Source organism: Microcebus murinus, chromosome 13 (assembly GCF_040939455.1).
Source record: "Microcebus murinus isolate Inina chromosome 13, M.murinus_Inina_mat1.0, whole genome shotgun sequence".
NCBI classification, from domain to species: domain Eukaryota; kingdom Metazoa; phylum Chordata; class Mammalia; order Primates; family Cheirogaleidae; genus Microcebus; species Microcebus murinus.
Genome location: NC_134116.1, coordinates 4512285 through 4529387, shown reverse-complemented (window position 1 = coordinate 4529387; position 17103 = coordinate 4512285). Strand labels below are relative to the sequence as shown.

General features: G+C 48.6%; 1 protein-coding gene across 4 annotated transcripts in view; it reads left to right on the top strand.

Annotated features, from left to right (window-relative positions):
* NLRP3 (NLR family pyrin domain containing 3) overlaps positions 1-17103 on the top strand; it is a 69134-nt gene that overhangs the window by 36761 nt on the left and 15270 nt on the right. For 2 of the 4 annotated variants that reach the window (XM_012751992.3, XM_076009270.1), the window contains one exon: positions 11068-11468. The exons of the other annotated variants lie outside the window; for them this stretch is intronic. In XM_012751992.3, coding sequence (XP_012607446.2) covers positions 11068-11194 — 127 coding nt within the window. In that variant the 3' untranslated portion in view covers positions 11195-11468. Of the gene's footprint in view, positions 1-11067; positions 11469-17103 lie in introns of those variants that run through there. 4 annotated transcript variants of the gene reach the window in all.

The window sequence follows — 17103 nt, the reverse complement described above, 5'->3', positions numbered from 1 at the left end:
GCCCTGACAACCACCAATCTCTTTTTTGTTCCTATAATTTTGTCATTTCAAGAATTTTACATAATGTTATATAAATTAAATACTATAGCATGTGACCTTTTTCATTATTATTATTATTATTGTTATTTTATTTCAGCATATTATGGGGGTACAAATGTTTAGGTTACGTATATTGCCCTTGCCCCACCCAAGTCAGAGCTGCAAGTGTGTCCATCCCCCAGACAGTGCACATCACACCCATTAGGTGTGAAAATACCCATCTCCTTTTCCCCCCTCCCATCTGACCAACACCCGATGAATGTTATTACTATATGTGCACATAAGGGTTGATCAGTTAATACCAATTTGATGGTGAGTACATGTGGTGTTTTGTGTGACCTTTGAAATTGCCTATTTCACTCAATAGAATGCCTTTGAGATCTAAGTGAGCACATTTATAGATGTTCAGTTCCTTTTATTGTTGAATAGTACTCTATGGTGTAGGTGTAGCATCGTCTGTTTGATGATTCACCTGCTGGAGGCCATTTGGATTGTTTCCATTTGTGCCTGTTACACAATACCCTGATATAAACATTCGTGTAGAGGTTTTTGTATAAGCTAACATTTTTGTTTCTCTAGGATAAATGCCTAGGAGTGCAGTTGCTGGGTTGTATGTTAGTTGTATATAGTTTTTTTTTTTTTAAAGAAACTACCAGATGAGTAACTGTACCATTTAGCATTATCACTGGCAATAAATGAGTGATTCAGTTTTTCTGTATCTTCACCTACATTTGGTCTTGTTACTGTTTTTTTAAATTTTAACCAATCTGATACATGTTTAGTGATAATCTCATTATAGTTTCATTTTGCGTTTACCTACTCGCTAACACAGTCAAACACTTCAAGTGCTTATTTGCCATTCGTATATCATCTTTGGTGAAATATGGTTCATATCTTCCTAACTGAATTATTATTTTTACTGTTGAGTTTTAAGAGTTCTTTCTCTATTCTAGATATGAGTCTTTATCAGATAGATGTTTTGCAAATCTTTCCTCCAGTCTGTAGGACTGTCTTTTTGTCCTCTTAATAGGGTCTTTCTCAGAGCAAAAGTTTTAAATGATGATGAAGTTTCATTCATCAAGTTTTTCTATTATGGATTATGCTTTTTACACCATATCCAGGAACTCTTTATGAAGTCCTAGATTGTGAAGATTTTCTAGTCATCTTCTAAAAAAATTTGTTTTGGTTTTACATTTAAATCTTACTGTTGTGCAAATATTTTCTGTAGGTATTTCATATTTCACAAATACACGTACACACAAACAAGGGTAGCAGGATAGGGAGTGGTTATGTTTGGGGGAGAGTTTTGCAGTTTTGATTTTGGGGAAAGGGAGGCTTTCCTGGGAAAGTGACATTTAGCAGGGCTTCGAAGGAGGCAGGGGTGGGGGAGGGCATGCGGCTGTGGGAGGGGAGAGTGGTCTAGGCAGAGAGAACAGCAAGTCCAAGTGCCTCATGGTTTGAGGAACTGCTAAGGGGCCCAGGTAGCTGGAATGGAATGAGCTAGCGTAGTTGAGGGAGACGATGTCCCTGAGTGGGAGGGTCTGGGAAAGGGCCTTAGCTTTCACTCTGCCTGAGATGGGGATCACTGGAAATTCTGAGAAGAGGAGTGAGGGCGTCTGACGTCTTTCAGTGCCTTAGCTGTGGCTGCTGTGTTGAGAACAGGCTGAAGGAGAAAGGTTACGGTGACAAGGTTGAAGTCTAGACACATGGAAGCCAATCTACAGGCATCCGTGGCGAGACAGCAACCTGAGTCAGTGGAATCTCAAGCAGTGGGCATGACAGGCATGGTCAGATTGTGGCTACATATATGGAGAAAGACAATGCTGTTGTAAGAGAAATGAAGAGAAGTCATGACAACAAAGAGATTTTCCTGAAATCTCTTTGACAACTCAGGATGGAGTTCTCATTGATTAGGACTGATAAGGTGATAAGACCCTAAGAAAAGCAAGTTGGGGTGGGGGAGATTAGGAGTTAGGATAAAATCCAATCCAGTTTATCCATCTGCAAAGCTTCATTTTCTTAGCAACTATGGCTCGCAGAGCAGCCACAAGTACTGCCACCTGTACATTGTCCATAAATAGACGGAGCCTCCCCTCCCTTTACAAAGGTTGAACTAACTGTTGGCTCAGGAAAACCAACCCTTCCACTTTGCTCTAAGATCTCGTCCACTCTTGGCCAACTCATAGATGCAGCGCCAGCAGCTCTCCCCACTGCAACATTCTCATCATCATAGACGTGTGCTGTGGTTTTTTCTCTAACCAAGGGTGCAAGTGATACCCTTCGTTTTTTATATGTGATCATTCTGGGACCATTTCTTTCTTTCCTCTCTTGACCGAATATTTACTTACTAAACCATTTCTCATCTCTTTTTATAGCAAAACCTCAAAAATATTCAATTTCTCTTTTCCCATTTTTCTCTTTTTTAGAGCTCACCCAGCTCCACCCTGCCCAGCCCCCTGCTGTTGTTTGCGTCTTGTCGCCATCCTGCTTGTCTGTGGCATTCTCTCTGGGGGTTCTCACAGCTTTTTACCTCCTTCAAACTTTTCTTCAACAGTCGCTCTTCCTTCCTGAAGCCTCATCTGATGAATCAATTCAAGTTATTTCCCTCCATGCGTGCACTTGCTTCCTTCTGTGACCTTTCCCCTTCATACCAACATATGCATTTTATTTATTTTGCTTATTGTCTTTTTTCTCACTTTCATGCAAGTTCCATGAAAGCGGGATTTCTATTTCTTTTAATCACCGTTGAGCACCCAGTGCCTAGGATGGTGTCTTAGACATGTTGGGCACTCAGGGTGTATTTGCTCTGTTAGCGTTCCTGCGTTTATGGGTCAGCTGCACAGACACACACACACACACACACACCCCTCTGTTGAACTCAGAGTTTAATTTGAGGAAAATTTACATTTTTATGGTGTGTCATACCAGCTGTGATCATTGTACATGAATCCCACTGTCTTCCTTTTCTATCTTTTAGTAATGTTTAGTCATTTCCTCAGTATGGATTAATGTCTTCTACAGCTTTTCAATGGGTGTATGCGGATTAAATGCATTAGCATCTATAAAGCATTTAGAATAGTGTCTGGCACACAAGAGGTGCTTGTAAAATCTCTCTTAATTCTAAGTATCTTTGAGGAAAAGGAACTGAAATATTGGAATGGGATCACAAGTTAAGGTTGAATTCTGTTTCCACAATAATGGACCACAGTGTGACAGTGGTTAAGGGAAGTAGATTAGAATGGGGTCTTCAGGTTTAACCAAGGATAGATTTGTGATTGTGTGTGAGGCAGGACAAACAATGCCTGTTTTCAATCCTTGAGGCTTCACTTCCATCCCTAACTCTCTTAATGGGCATGAACTTTCTAAATTTTTACTAGTTATTGTCTTCATGACCATCACCATATAGGTCAGTAATGTTGTTATTTATGATAACGAGCTTTGGTTGAGCATCTTTATGTGCTTTGAACTATGCAGTGTTCTCTGCATCTCTATGTTGTACCCTCTCGAAAAATGACGTGGAAGTCCTAACCCCCAGCACCTCAGAGTTTGTATACTACTTGGAGATAGGGTTTTTAAGGAGGTAATTAAGTTAAAATAGGGCCTGTCAGAGTGGGCCCTAATGCAATATGACTGGTGTTCTTATAAGGAGAGAAGATTAGGACGTAGACATGCTCAGAGGGAAGACAGCCAGCTACGGGCCTAGGAGAGAGGCCTCAGAGAAAGCAACCCTGGTGACTGACACCTGGATCTCAGATTTCTAGTCTCTAAAACTACGAGGAAATAAATTTTTGTTGTTTAAGCTACCCAGTCTGTGTTACTTTGGTATAGCAGCCCTAGAAGAGTAATGCACTCTACTTAGGAAGAGTTACTGAGCAAGATCTACACCCTTTGGTACTGATACAGATCTCTAAATGAGATACAGATAGCCAAAGGAGCATGGGACACAGAAGTGCATTTGATGACCAAATGAATGATGATGAGATTTAGCAGCACTTGTAAAATGTGAATAATTGTGGTGAAAGGAATAAAATAAAATTTGAAAACTTTCTTTCACTAGCAAATTGAACTTCATCAAAATTTAAAACATTTGCTGTGTAAAGATCTTGTTAAAAGAATGAAAAGACAAGCTACAGACTTGGGGAAGATATTTCCAAACCATGTATGTGGCAAAAGACTTATATCTAGAATATATAAGGCAATCTCAAATTCAACAAACAAACCAATTAGAAAATTGGTAAAATGGGTAAAAGACAAGGAGATGCACTAAAGAAGATAGAGGAAGAGATGTTCATTACTAATGGCCATTGGAGAAATGCAAATTAAAACCCCAATGAAATATCACTACACACTTTTCAGAATGGCTAAAATTTCCATGTGTGCATGTATGTGTGTGTGTATATATATATTTATATAAAATGACGACACCGAATGCAAGGATACAGAGAAACTGGATTGCTCAAATGTAACTGATAGGAATGATATATTGCACAGCCACTCTGGAAAGAATATGACAATTTCTTACAAAATTAGACATTCTTCATTATACAACCCAGCATTTGCACTCTTGGGCATTTAGCCCAGAGAAACACAAGCCTAACGGTCACACAGAAACCTGTTAACAAATCTTCATGGCAGTTTTATGCATAATATCCTCAAACTGGAGACAATGTAGATGCCCCTCAATAGGTAAATGACTGGTACAGCAATACCAGAGAATATTGTTTGGCAATAAAAAGGAAAAAATTACTGATACATTCGACAACCTTAATGAATCTCCAGAACTATGATGAATGAAAAAAGAAATTTTGAGATATTACATATTGTATAATTCCATTTGTAAAAATTCCTGAATTGACAAAACGTAGAAATAGAGGACAAATTAGTCACTGCCAGGACTTAAGGGGGTGGGCCCGCCGCTCGGGGGGAGGAGGTGTGGCTGTGGAAGGCAGCAAGAGGGACCCTTGTGGATCTGGAAATGTCACGTGTCTTGTGTGCGTCGGTGCCAACGTCCTGGTGACATTATTGCACTTCAGTTCTGTGAGATGTTACGGGGGAGGGGATCTCTTAATTAACTCTCACAACGACATTTGTATTCATAATTACCTCAACATACACTGTGTAATTAGAAATGAATCCGTTGTAGCTGGCACAGTGAGAATACCTTAATCATAAGGTTGTAAGGGTTTTGAGATTATTTTTTTTCTTTTGGGTATTCCATGTATGAGAACTCTTACATATCTGCTTCTTGTCCTGATTCTGACCAGACATGGTGCTCTTGCTCAAGAACAAGTGGCATGCAGGAATTACATTGAGCAGGATCCACAAGCTGGCCCTAGGTTTGTCTTCCTCTCAATTTGTATTTTGGATTCCTTTTGTAGTGTCAACAGTCGCATGTTGCATACAGGAGCCAGTTTTTAAGCCATTGTCTTGCAGCTCTAAACCCACACTTGCATCAGCTCCTTTGTAAGGCTGGGGCTAGGAGTGTGCGTGTGTATTTCTGTTTTGCCTATAGTGGGTTCCATATTAGTCTTTACCCATGAGGGGTGATATAGCCAGATAGGCTGCAGGCTGGTGGGCGGGATGTGGCTTATTTATTTATTTATTTATTCATTTCATTTCAGTTTCATTTCACGACAGAGTCTTGCTCTGTTGCCCAGGCTAGAGTGCCATGGTGTCAGCCCAGCTCACAGCAACCTCAAACTCCCGGGCTAAAGTGATCCTCCTGCCTCAGCCTCCTGAGTAGCTGGGACTACAGGCATGCGCCATTATGCCCGGATAGGTTTTTCTGTTTTTAGTAGAGACAAGGTCTTGCTCTTGCTCAGTCTGGTCTCGAACTCCTGACCTCAAGCAATCCTTCCACCACAGTGTCCCAGAGTGCTAGGATTACAGGCATGAGCCACCACATCTGGCCCTACAGATGTGGCTTGTTCTTCCCTGTTTGCTTCCTGTTCTCTGTTCTTCTTAATTTGACCCTAGCAATGTTTTTTTCTCCCTGGCACTGGCAGTTTATTAAGTAGCAGCAATTGCACAATTTAAATAAAGATTCTTGAATGTATTGAGAGCAGAGCCAGAATCCCTGTGACAGAAGCACAGCCAGCAATGCCCCTGCCTGTAAGGAGGGGGTCTAAGAGTTTCTGCTCTCTGGGCCATCAGATTTTGACAATTCCAGTCCTTTTCTTATGTTCCCCCAGTACTAGGAGTTGTGGCTGCTTCCTTTATTGCCTTTTCCCTCCTTCAATATTAATTAATGATTTCTTACAATAAATTTTTCTTTTAAAATGACTGGAGTGTTTTTCATTTCCTGATGGTAGCTGACAGGAGGAATGCTATACTTATATTTAAATTTAAAAATAACATTGAAGACTGGGTGCGGTGGCTCACGCCTGTAATCCTAGCACTCTGGGAGGCTGAGGCAGGAGGATCACTTGAGGCTAGGAGTTCGAGACCAGCCTGAGCAAGAGTGAGACCCCATCTCTGCTAAAATCAGACCCCTATCTCTACAGGCGAGGTGGTGTGCACCTGTAGTCCCAGCTACTCCGGAGGCTGAGGCAGGAGGATCACTTAAACCCAAGAGCTGAGTTGCTGTGAGCGATGATGGTGCCACTGCACTCTAGTGAGGTGGCAAAGTGAGACCGTCTCAAATAAATAAATACAATTGCATGGTGCATCAAATTTTACTTTGGATCCATCTGCTGTCTAGATAAAGCCCTACCGTGGCCTTTTATCGTACATCAGCACTGGCCATCGAGACCTTCCTACACACGAGGTGCCACATGTTAAATCCTGTGAGCAACTGAATCAGACAAAAGCTGACCACCCTGTTGAGTCTGAGCCCCTCACCCCTCACCGGTCATCTTGTCTTTCCCAAATAGCCCCATGAGAGCTCCCTTCACATCCTTGTTCCTCAGAGTGTAGATGAGGGGTTGAGCGTGGGGGTCACGACTGTATAGAAAACAGTCAGGAATTTCCCTCCCTTCTGGGAAAAACGGCCCTGGGGCTGGATGTAGACGGCAGTGACACTGCAGTAGAAGAGGAAGACGACCACCAGGTGGGAAAGCGCAGGTGCGGAAGGCCTTGCTCCTCCCCTGCCGGGACTGGATGGCCAGCAGGCCTGGGCGACGCGCCGACCACTGAGGTCTCCAGCTGTTGGCCCGCGTGTCTCCGCAGGCCAGGCGGATCAGCGCAGGCGCCTCGCAGACAAAGTCGTCCACCCGGTGGTGAGGGCAGAAGGGCAGCTTCATGGTGGTGGGGGACTGCGCCAAGGCGCCAAATCCCGCTAGTCCAGACCAGGCCGACACAGGCCGTGACCGGCAGCAGCACACACTCGGCGGCTCCCAGGCCCAGGAAGCTGATGGTCTTGTCCCGGCCCCAGAGGCGGGCCGGCAGCTGGGGGAAGCAGCTGGTGGTGAAGCGGAGGTCCAGGAAGGAGAGCTGGGGGAGGAAGAGGTGCATGGGGGTGTGCAGCTGGGGGCTCTATGGGACAGGATTATGGTGGCGATGCTGCCCGCTAGGGTGACCATGTAAAAGATAGTGACGGCCACAAAGAGGATCTTTTCCAGCCTGGGGTGATCTGAGAAGCCCAAAAGGACGAAGCCATCCAGGATAGTGTCATTGTCCATGTCCAGCATGCACCTGGCATCAAGAAGAGCAACACATCAAGTAGAAAACTATCTGCAGAAGGCAGAAAGAATTGGGATTTGATTTTAGTAAAATTGCCTATTCTGTATTATTTTTTCTTTTAGCGTATTATGGGGGTACAAGTGTTAAGGTTACATATATCGCCCATGCCCCCCTTTCCCCGCCTATTCTGTATTAATATTCTCTCTGAAGGTTTACTGGCCTTTCCTTCATATCAGTTTCTTCTTAGACATTTTCACCTGCTCATTTCTTCAGACTCGGATTACTCTAGCAAACTGCTACAAAGCTAGAATATGGTAGGTGACCCTTTCCATCTTTTCCGCAATAGCATTACTTGATTCCTCTACCCTTTTGTTTAGAATCAAAGCTACCCTTTCACTTCTGCTTAAGTGACTTCAGGTTAACAGTTGTGTTTTTCAGCTAAAAAAACAAAAACAAAAACAAAACCAATTTTGCTTCTGTTGTCAACCTGAGTCATATCCACCTCTTTCCTACTGAGCAGAATTCTTCATCTAATGCCGGGTCTCCCAGGGACAGGCCATCAAGAAGCAGCGGGAAGGCACCGGTCCCCCGCAGCCGCCGCCTGCCGGGAGCCCCGCCTGCGCGGTGGGGGTGGCGGCCCCGCTCTCTGCCGCACCTGGAAAGGCCTCACTAGGAAATTCTGATTTGCTAGATGTGCTTGTCCTGTTTTGCCCTCAATTCCGTGGAGTTGGCTATGGCTTTTCTAATGTCTGTGAGTCTCAAAGCCTCCCGTGTGACTGAATTTCAGCGTTGCTTCAGGGCCCCCACGCTCCTGCAGCCTGCCGCGGCGGGCTCCCCGGGGGCGCCCGCGGAGGCCGCCGGTCTGCGGGCCCAGGCGCCGTCACTGCCGGCGATCTGTTACTTCCGTGGTCGTATTTGGTCGAGCTGGGTTTTTAAAAAAAGCCACGGACACGCTCCTCTGTTCGTGGCAAGTCTTTCCTCTGTGAGCAGCCCCGGCCGCCCAGTGGCGGGCGCGCAGGAGGCTGCGCCCTGCGGTCTCCGCCGCCTTTCTCCTGAGCTCGGCCGGCAGACCGCGCCCCCGCCGGGACCTGCACGGACGGCGGGAGGCGAGCAGAGGACGGAGCCCGCGCCTGGTCAGGCCGGACACGGAGGCAGGCGCTGTCCCTGCTAGATTGTGTGCTCCCGCGCGGGGACCAGGGAGTCTGTGTCCAGCACGGGCATGCGACGTGCGAGGCGACCGGAGGGAACGAGCTCAGACACTCCCGTCTGCCCTCCGCCGCAGGGCGCCCCGACCCTCCAGCGTGGCCGGCAGTGCCCGCTGCCTGACTGTCCGCCGCCCTCCCTCGCCCCACGGCCTCTCTGCGGCCCCCTCTCTGCAGACAACTCTCTGCGGCCCTCTCTCTGCGGCCCTCTCTCTGCGGCCCCCTCTCTGCGGCCCCCTCTCTGCGGCCCTCTCTCTGCGGCCCTCTCTCTGCGGCCCTCTCTCTGCAGACGACTCTCTGCGGCCCTCTCTCTGCGGCCCTCTCTCTGCGGCCCTCTCTCTGCAGACAACTCTCTGCGGCCCTCTCTCTGCGGCCCTCTCTCTGCGGCCCTCTCTCTGCGGCCCTCTCTCTGCAGACGACTCTCTGCGGCCCCCTCTCTGCGGCCCCCTCTCTGCAGACGACTCTCTGCGGCCCTCTCTCTGCGGCCCTCTCTCTGCAGACGACTCTCTGCGGCCCTCTCTCTGCGGCCCTCTCTGCGGCCCCCTCTCTGCGGCCCCCTCTCTGCGGCCCTCTCTGCGGCCCTCTCTGCGGACGCCTCTCTGCGGCCCCCTCTCTGCGGCCCCCTCTCTGCGGCCCCCTCTCTGCGGCCCCCTCTCTGCGGCCCCCTCTCTGCGGCCCTCTCTCTGCGGACGCCTCTCTGCGGCCCCCTCTCTGCGGCCCCCTCTCTGCGGCCCCCTCTCTGCGGCCCTCTCTCTGCGGCCCTCTCTGCGGCCCCCTCTCTGCGGCCCCCTCTCTGCGGCCCTCTCTGCGGCCCTCTCTGCGGACGCCTCTCTGCGGCCCCCTCTCTGCGGCCCCCTCTCTGCGGCCCCCTCTCTGCGGCCCCCTCTCTGCGGCCCTCTCTCTGCGGACGCCTCTCTGCGGCCCCCTCTCTGCGGCCCTCTCTCTGCGGCCCCCTCTCTGCGGCCCTCTCTCTGCGGCCCTCTCTGCGGCCCCCTCTCTGCGGCCCCCTCTCTGCGGCCCTCTCTGCGGCCCTCTCTCTGCGGCCCTCTCTCTGCGGCCCCCTCTCTGCGGCCCTCTCTCTGCGGCCCTCTCTGCGGCCCCCTCTCTGCGGCCCCCTCTCTGCGGCCCTCTCTGCGGCCCTCTCTGCAGACGCCTCTCTGCGGCCCCCTCTCTGCGGCCCCCTCTCTGCGGCCCTCTCTCTGCGGCCCTCTCTCTGCGGCCCCCTCTCTGCGGCCCCCTCTCTGCGGCCCTCTCTCTGCGGCCCCCTCTCTGCGGCCCCCTCTCTGGGGACGCCTCTCTGCGCCCCTCTGCGGACGCCTCTCTGCGGACGACTCTCTGCGGCCCTCTCTGCGGACGCCTCTCTGCGGCCCCCTCTCTGCGGCCCTCTCTCTGCGGCCCTCTCTGCGGACGCCTCTCTGCGGCCCTCTCTCTGCGGCCCTCTCTCTGCGGACGCCTCTCTGCGGCCCCCTCTCTGCGGCCCTCTCTCTGCGGCCCTCTCTCTGCGGCCCTCTCTCTGTGGCCCTCTCTCTGCGGACGCCTCTCTGCGGCCCCCTCTCTGCGGCCCTCTCTCTGCGGCCCTCTCTGCGGACGCCTCTCTGCGGCCCCCTCTCTGCGGCCCTCTCTCTGCGGCCCCCTCTCTGCGGCCCCCTCTCTGGGGACGCCTCTCTGCGCCCCTCTGCGGACGCCTCTCTGCGGACGCCTCTCTGCGGCCCTCTCTCTGCGGACGCCTCTCTGCGGACGACTCTCTGCGGACGCCTCTCTGCCCTGTGCAGACGCCTCTCAGCCCTCTGCCTGCTGGTTCAGGACTCCCCTTACAGGCTGTCTGCCCGCCACGCAAACTGAACACCGTCGGGTGAGCGGCCACGGCGGTCGTCTTCGCACCCCGCTGGCCGGTCGCGCCCTCCCGCGCGGACCGCAGGGCCCTCCGCCGCGCCCCGTGCCCGCCAGCGCCTCCCTCGCCCCGCGCCGGCGCCGCTCTCCAGCTCCCGCCACGCTGGTCCTTGGAATTTAGGAACGTGCTATCTTGGCTGCCACCCAGTGATTCAATAGGATACATTTAAATTTCTCTCCCCATCTGCATTGTAAATACAAGGACCGAAAGCAATTTTCAGTTTGTGTCACCCAGGCTTACCTGCTTCAGTTCTTTGTTACTGGATACTCAATACTCTAAACAATAAGCACACCTTATTCACCCTTACTCACCCAGGTTCCTGCGTGGTCACACGTCCATTCTTACGGAGAAGGCCACACGGCCGTCGCGCTGCCGCGAACCCCTGGCACTGGGAGCGCCAGGCCAGCGCCAACCTGCTCTGCTCCCTAGCTGCAGATACTGATTTCTCAGGCTTCCAAAATGCAGAGAACTTCCATCTGAATCGGGAAAACACACGTGCTGGTCTTGATCGACACCTGCGAGTAAGAAGGGTGTAATATTTGTGCCTGGGATTTTAACGCCTCGCTCGAGGCGGCATCTCGCTGGACTCTCCCCAGGCCCGCGGCCGCCGGCGCAGGCAGGCGCCCGCTGAACAGTTCTGACCGCGGCTTCGCCCGCGCCGCCTCTGACCGCCCGCTTCCTCTCCGCAGCGCACAGGTGAGAGCAGTAATGCTCCTCTTACTTTTTAGTAATAACCAGAACTAAAATCAATATAATTGAATTTTTGTTCAATATTTCTGAACAATATATTTTGAATAATTTTGAACAAAGTCAACCATTGACTTTCTAGCTGATTTGATGGACTTCCCAGTCACCCTCCACAACCTCAAAACAGTCTTTATGATGCATTTCATAACAATATTATTATCCTACAAGAGGAGGTTTGTGCTTTGTTTCATTTTGTCATTACTCTCTGGCCAGTGAGCACTTCTGGTCGGAAGGAGTTCCCTACTTAGAGCTACAAGACGAATCTGGAAAATACTAGCACAGCGTGGTGTCAATGGAAGTGCAGGGAGAGACGAGGAAGTCTCTGGGCCACACTCTAGTACAGCGGTCCTCAACCTTTTTGGCACCAGGACTGTTTTCATGGAAGATAATTTTTCCACAGACCAGGGATGGGGGATGTTGTGGGATGATTCAGGGGCATTGCATTTATTGTGCACTTTATTTCTATTATTATTACATTGCAATATAGAATGAAATAATTATACAACTCACCATAGGTTGGGAACCCCTGCTGTAGTAAGGATATGGCAAAGTAGGTTAAGTTTTTGGGGGGTGGCTTCCTCCCTCCCTTTCCCATATTCCTGATTCTTCAGCAAAATTTCCCTTAATCTGGATTATCTGTGTTCTCTCGTGCCTCCGGGATTTTTCTTTTTGATCTAACAGTGATATTGGTAAGTGCCTCCACTTCCGAGGGGAGCGGCCTCTCCCGGGAGGCGCCATGAGATGTGAGTCCCGGCCTCGCTTTGCTTCTGAGCAGGTGCTCACTCACAGTGGCTCCAAGCACAGGCTCTGTTTTGCCCAGCATCATTCATCTGTCTGAAGGATGTTCATTTGCTGTGTGTATATTCTCTGATTTTCTACATTTATAAACAAATGGGCTCCTTTTAGTCCAAGGACTATATTATTCTATAAACCCTGGTCATCACACTGCAAGTTCAGGAAATGTCCATTATTTGTGCTGTGACATCTTTTCTATAGTAGAGTCTACCCAAGTAGACCGTGTTTCTTCTCACTGGCAGGCTTCACACACTCCCGATTGTTTTTGCAGCTGTGGTGACTCTTCTGGGCCATGCACTACCCACTCGCACTAATCCATCCCACACTGGTTAATGTAAGTCTACACATCACTATAGGCCCAAAGACTTCGGAGATTTTTTTCCTTTTTCTTACCAGCAACCATGTTTTGTTCAGGACACTCTTGAGTAAGCAAATGTGTACACACTTGCCATAGAGAAGGTGCCACTACGTAATGACATGTCTGGTGCTGACAGCTGCGCGTGCTGGAGCAGACAATGTAGAAGATCAGGAGGCAATATAGACCCCAAGAGGGGCAGAGGTGGACTGGCTTTATTACCTCTCTGGGGCCCAGCTGCCACGGCATAGCAACTGGGGACCCTCTCTCTCTGGTTTCTTACATCCTCTGAAAACCCACCTTTAACTCTTCTTGGATTTGAGAAATTCCGCTCCCCACCCCCTGACCACATATTCTGCATGGCCGGCAGAGGTGATCATGTTTAGGAGAACTGTCAGAACATGGCAATGTGAAAAACACCAGCCAATATTAAGACCCATTATTGCCAGCCACGCTGGGCTCATTCTTGGTTCATTAACATCTCTACTGTTTATTTTGAAAAAATAATCTAATGTGAAATGAATATAGAGCAGTAGTGCAGGAATCACAAGGCTGTGCCATACAGGTATAACTGGTTATAACTGTCTCTATTATGATGAACTTCTGGTCCTAAAACCAGCTAATGAACAAGTGATATAAATGTTCAAAATAATTACTGACGTTGTTGGTTTCTAGAGATTTTCCCCATCTCAGCCTCCAAACCCAGGCAAAGATATGCACATCTGTGGCAGAGTTTCCTGCCTGTACCGAAGACCGACATTCCCATTGACTTCTGTTCTTTCGGAAGAGAGCCCTTGCTTCCAACCCCAGGCTAACTCCCTGCCTTTAAGTGCCCTATGCATCGTGTTTGAACTTCCCGTCCTCAGAATGCATAAAACATTTCTGATTATCATCATCATTATTATTATTTACCATAATGGCCTGGCTCATCTTGTCCTCTCTGCCTGGAATATGTTCCCTTCTCTCAATCCACCTTACCGTGCTTGTTCTAAGTGCTATCACTCAGGCTCCTGCCTCCTTCTCAGATGCATTTTATAGAATTTCATACCAGGCTTGGTCCACAGTCTGAGCAGGAGGGCCATTGACTCACCTCCAGGACACTATGGTGCTTGAATGGGGACTGGGATTAGAGAGCTGCTTTATTAGCGTTCTGGGCTGCAGAATTCAGGGTGAGATGACAGCAACTTGCTCTTTCAGGAGCCCTGGAAATTTCCCGTGTATTGCAGGAAGATTTAGCTTGCTAAGACTGATGAGGCCATTGCGACCTCTTCCCAGATGCAAATTAACCTTCAGTCTGATTGCCTTCCGCAGCGGGCTCTTAGTCTCCTCGGGGCCTCATGACGTCTACGGGGCTATTAGAGCTGGGAGACCGCGGGAGTCTCCCAGGAAGGGCTTTGCTCCTATCTTTCTGAGCTGCTTAACCACTGCAGTGACTACAAGGCTCAATAAATCCATCAATCTTGGAGACCTCTCCTGGTTTCCATTCTTGTGCTTTCTTCAGATCAAGTGTTTGAATTCAAACTATAGTGGTTTTTTCCTCATAGGAAAAAAATAGGTATTCAGAAATGCCTTTGAGACCCAAAGAAAAGGAGATCTTGTTTTTCATTGATTCTAAACTTTACATGTTCTTACAGAAAAAAATCCGTATGTACTGCTGGACCCTATAAGTAGGATAGTCAAACATCCTCATTCTGCCTCCATTTTGTGTTCTTTCAGCAGCCATTGTTACGGCTTTATGTGCGTGTGTAAATAAGAACACACGCAAAATCAAACATGTACATTTTCCCAAAGGTGGAGAGAAAATGGTAGACTGGAAACCCTCAAGGGGAGAAGATCTACTCTTAAGTTTTCTGTTTTTACTCCCACTTACCAGTGCAAAGACAATACACACACACATATATACATACCATGTTTCCCTGAAAATAAGACCTACCCATAAAATAAGCCCTAGCAGGATTTCTAAGCATTTGTGCAATATAAGCCCTATCCTGAAAATAAGACCTAGCGATAGGCGTGGCTATACAACATATCTGCACAACCCATGCATTTCACTGCGGAGCGGTAAAGAAGACGAGGAGCCCTTCTCATCTGCCCCAGGAGAGCTCTGTTGCTCAACATGAGAGATCGGGGCCAATGGTTCTAAAGGAAACAGAGTCGCAAGAAATTCAGGATGGAATTCGGGGTTTGGAGAGTTATGATGATGTTCCAGAAGAAGACGACTTAACTATGTTTGAATAAATGTAGACTGTTGTACCATACTTAAAAAAATAACACATCCCCTGAAAATAAGCCCTAGGGTGTCTTCTTGAGGAAAAATAAATATAAGACCCTGTCTTCTTTTCAGGGAAACATGGTATATATATGTCACATTATGTAAGAGGGGCACCATTGTGTTTTATAAAAGCACAAAAATACTTTCCACGTTCTCCCCTCCAGTCAGTTATGAATTAGCTGTAGAAACTTGAGAACATCTCACTGTTTTAGACAATCAGTTTCCTCTTCTGAACACTCTGGCCTTGGGTGAGAGAACTTCCTATACCTGGTCATCATTACTGTCTTCTCTGATTTGTTAAGGCTACAGTATCAAGTAAATTAATAGTAATGACAACACTAATAACACATCTGCTTAACTGTGAGATGAAAATATATCTGACTAGCAAATGCATGTTTTGGTGACATTCGAGTAACAAGAGTTTCTGCCTTTCTACAGGAGACTCATAAGTCCCCATCACCCTTGCTGTCCCCGTCTGCTGCCCTACCACTTGCTCATCTGGCGATGGGTAAATATTCAGGGCCAGGGTGCTAAGAAAAATCTCCCTCATTGACAACATTGTGGCAGCACAGGCAAAGTGATCTCCATGGCATTTGATGTGGTTCTCACGACATTTCCTACTTGTTGCCTTCTGTTGGGTCCCTCTGCCCCACCAAGTTGCCCTGGCATTTCTGCGAGGCCTGCCGGCGAACAGCTTGCACGCCCAAGCCTGCTGCTCTGCCCCGGACCCCACGCGGGGAGACCTCAGCCCTCCTTTCTTGGCGAAAGGACCATCCCCTCCCCCTCCTTTCTGTCCTCTGTTGTCCTTGTTCAGTACGGACGGCCTTGGCCTTGACGAGCATTGTACACGCAGACGTCGGAATGAGAGGGCGTCCATGCAGGCGGTGGGAGAACGCCCCCTCTCAGAGGCTGTTGATGTCTTCTGCCTTGGAGAGTGTCGGCGCTCGCTGCAGAGCTGCCTCAGAGCAGGCAAGGCCCGAGCTGGGACAGGCCCCGGGCTCTGGTGCACAGTGAGGGGGTGTCTGGTGCTGAACACCCAGTGCCGTGGAGTGAGGAGGCATGAGCGTTGACGATACACTGTCTTCCAGGCCATGGCCTGGGGGTTACTAATGATCCCTCGTGGGTCTGTCTGTTACAGCAGAACCAGCCATGCCAGGCTCCCGTCATATCTGTGAGGCTAAGATCAAGCAGCAAGTGGCATTCATCTGTCACTCAGAATCCCACCCTGTAATCCAGGGGGAACACTTTCTGAATGCCCCCCCACTGGGAAGCCTGTGCATCCTTTGAGCATCTTGTTTGCTCTTATCTTTTGTCCTTGTGAGTCTTCGATTGCTGTCTCCTCTATTCTCTGGCTGCTGTGAACACAAAGCCTTTTTTTTTTTTTTTTTTTTTTTATTTCGGCATATTATGGGGGTACAGATTTTAAGGTTTCAATAAATGCCCATTTCCCCCCTCCCCCCACAAGTCTGAGTCTCCATCATGACCATCCCCCAGATGGTGCACATCTCACTCATTATATATGTATATACCCGCCCCCTCCCCCCTCCCACCTGCCCATACCCTATTACTGTAGTACCTATGTGTCCACTTAGGTGCTGCTCAGTTAATACCAATTTGCTGGTGAGTATATGTGGTGCTTGTTTTTCCATTCTTGGGATACTTCACTTAATAGTATGGGTTCCAGCTCTAACCAGGAAAATATAAGATGTGCTATGTCATCATTGTTTCTTAGAGCTGAATAGTACTCCATGGTATACATATACCACATTTTATTAATCCATTCTTGGATTGATGGGCACTTGGGCTGTTTCCACAGCCTTGCAATTATGGATTGTGCTGCTATAAACATTTGAGTGCAGGTGTCTTTTTTGTAGAGTGTCATTGGATCTTTTGGGTAGATGCCCAGCAATGGGATTGCTGGATCAAATGGTAGATTCACTTGTATTGCTTTAAGGTATCTCCATATTGCTTTCCACAGAGGTTGAACTAGTTTGCAGTCCCACCAGCAGTGTAGGAGTGTTCCTCTCTCTCCGCAACCACGCCAGCATTTATTGTTTGGAGATTTTTGATAAAGGCCATTCTCACTGGGGTTAAGTGATATCTCATTGTGGTTTTTATTTGCATTTCCCTGATGATTAGAGATGTTGAGCATTTCTTCATATGTTTGTTGGCCATTCTTCTG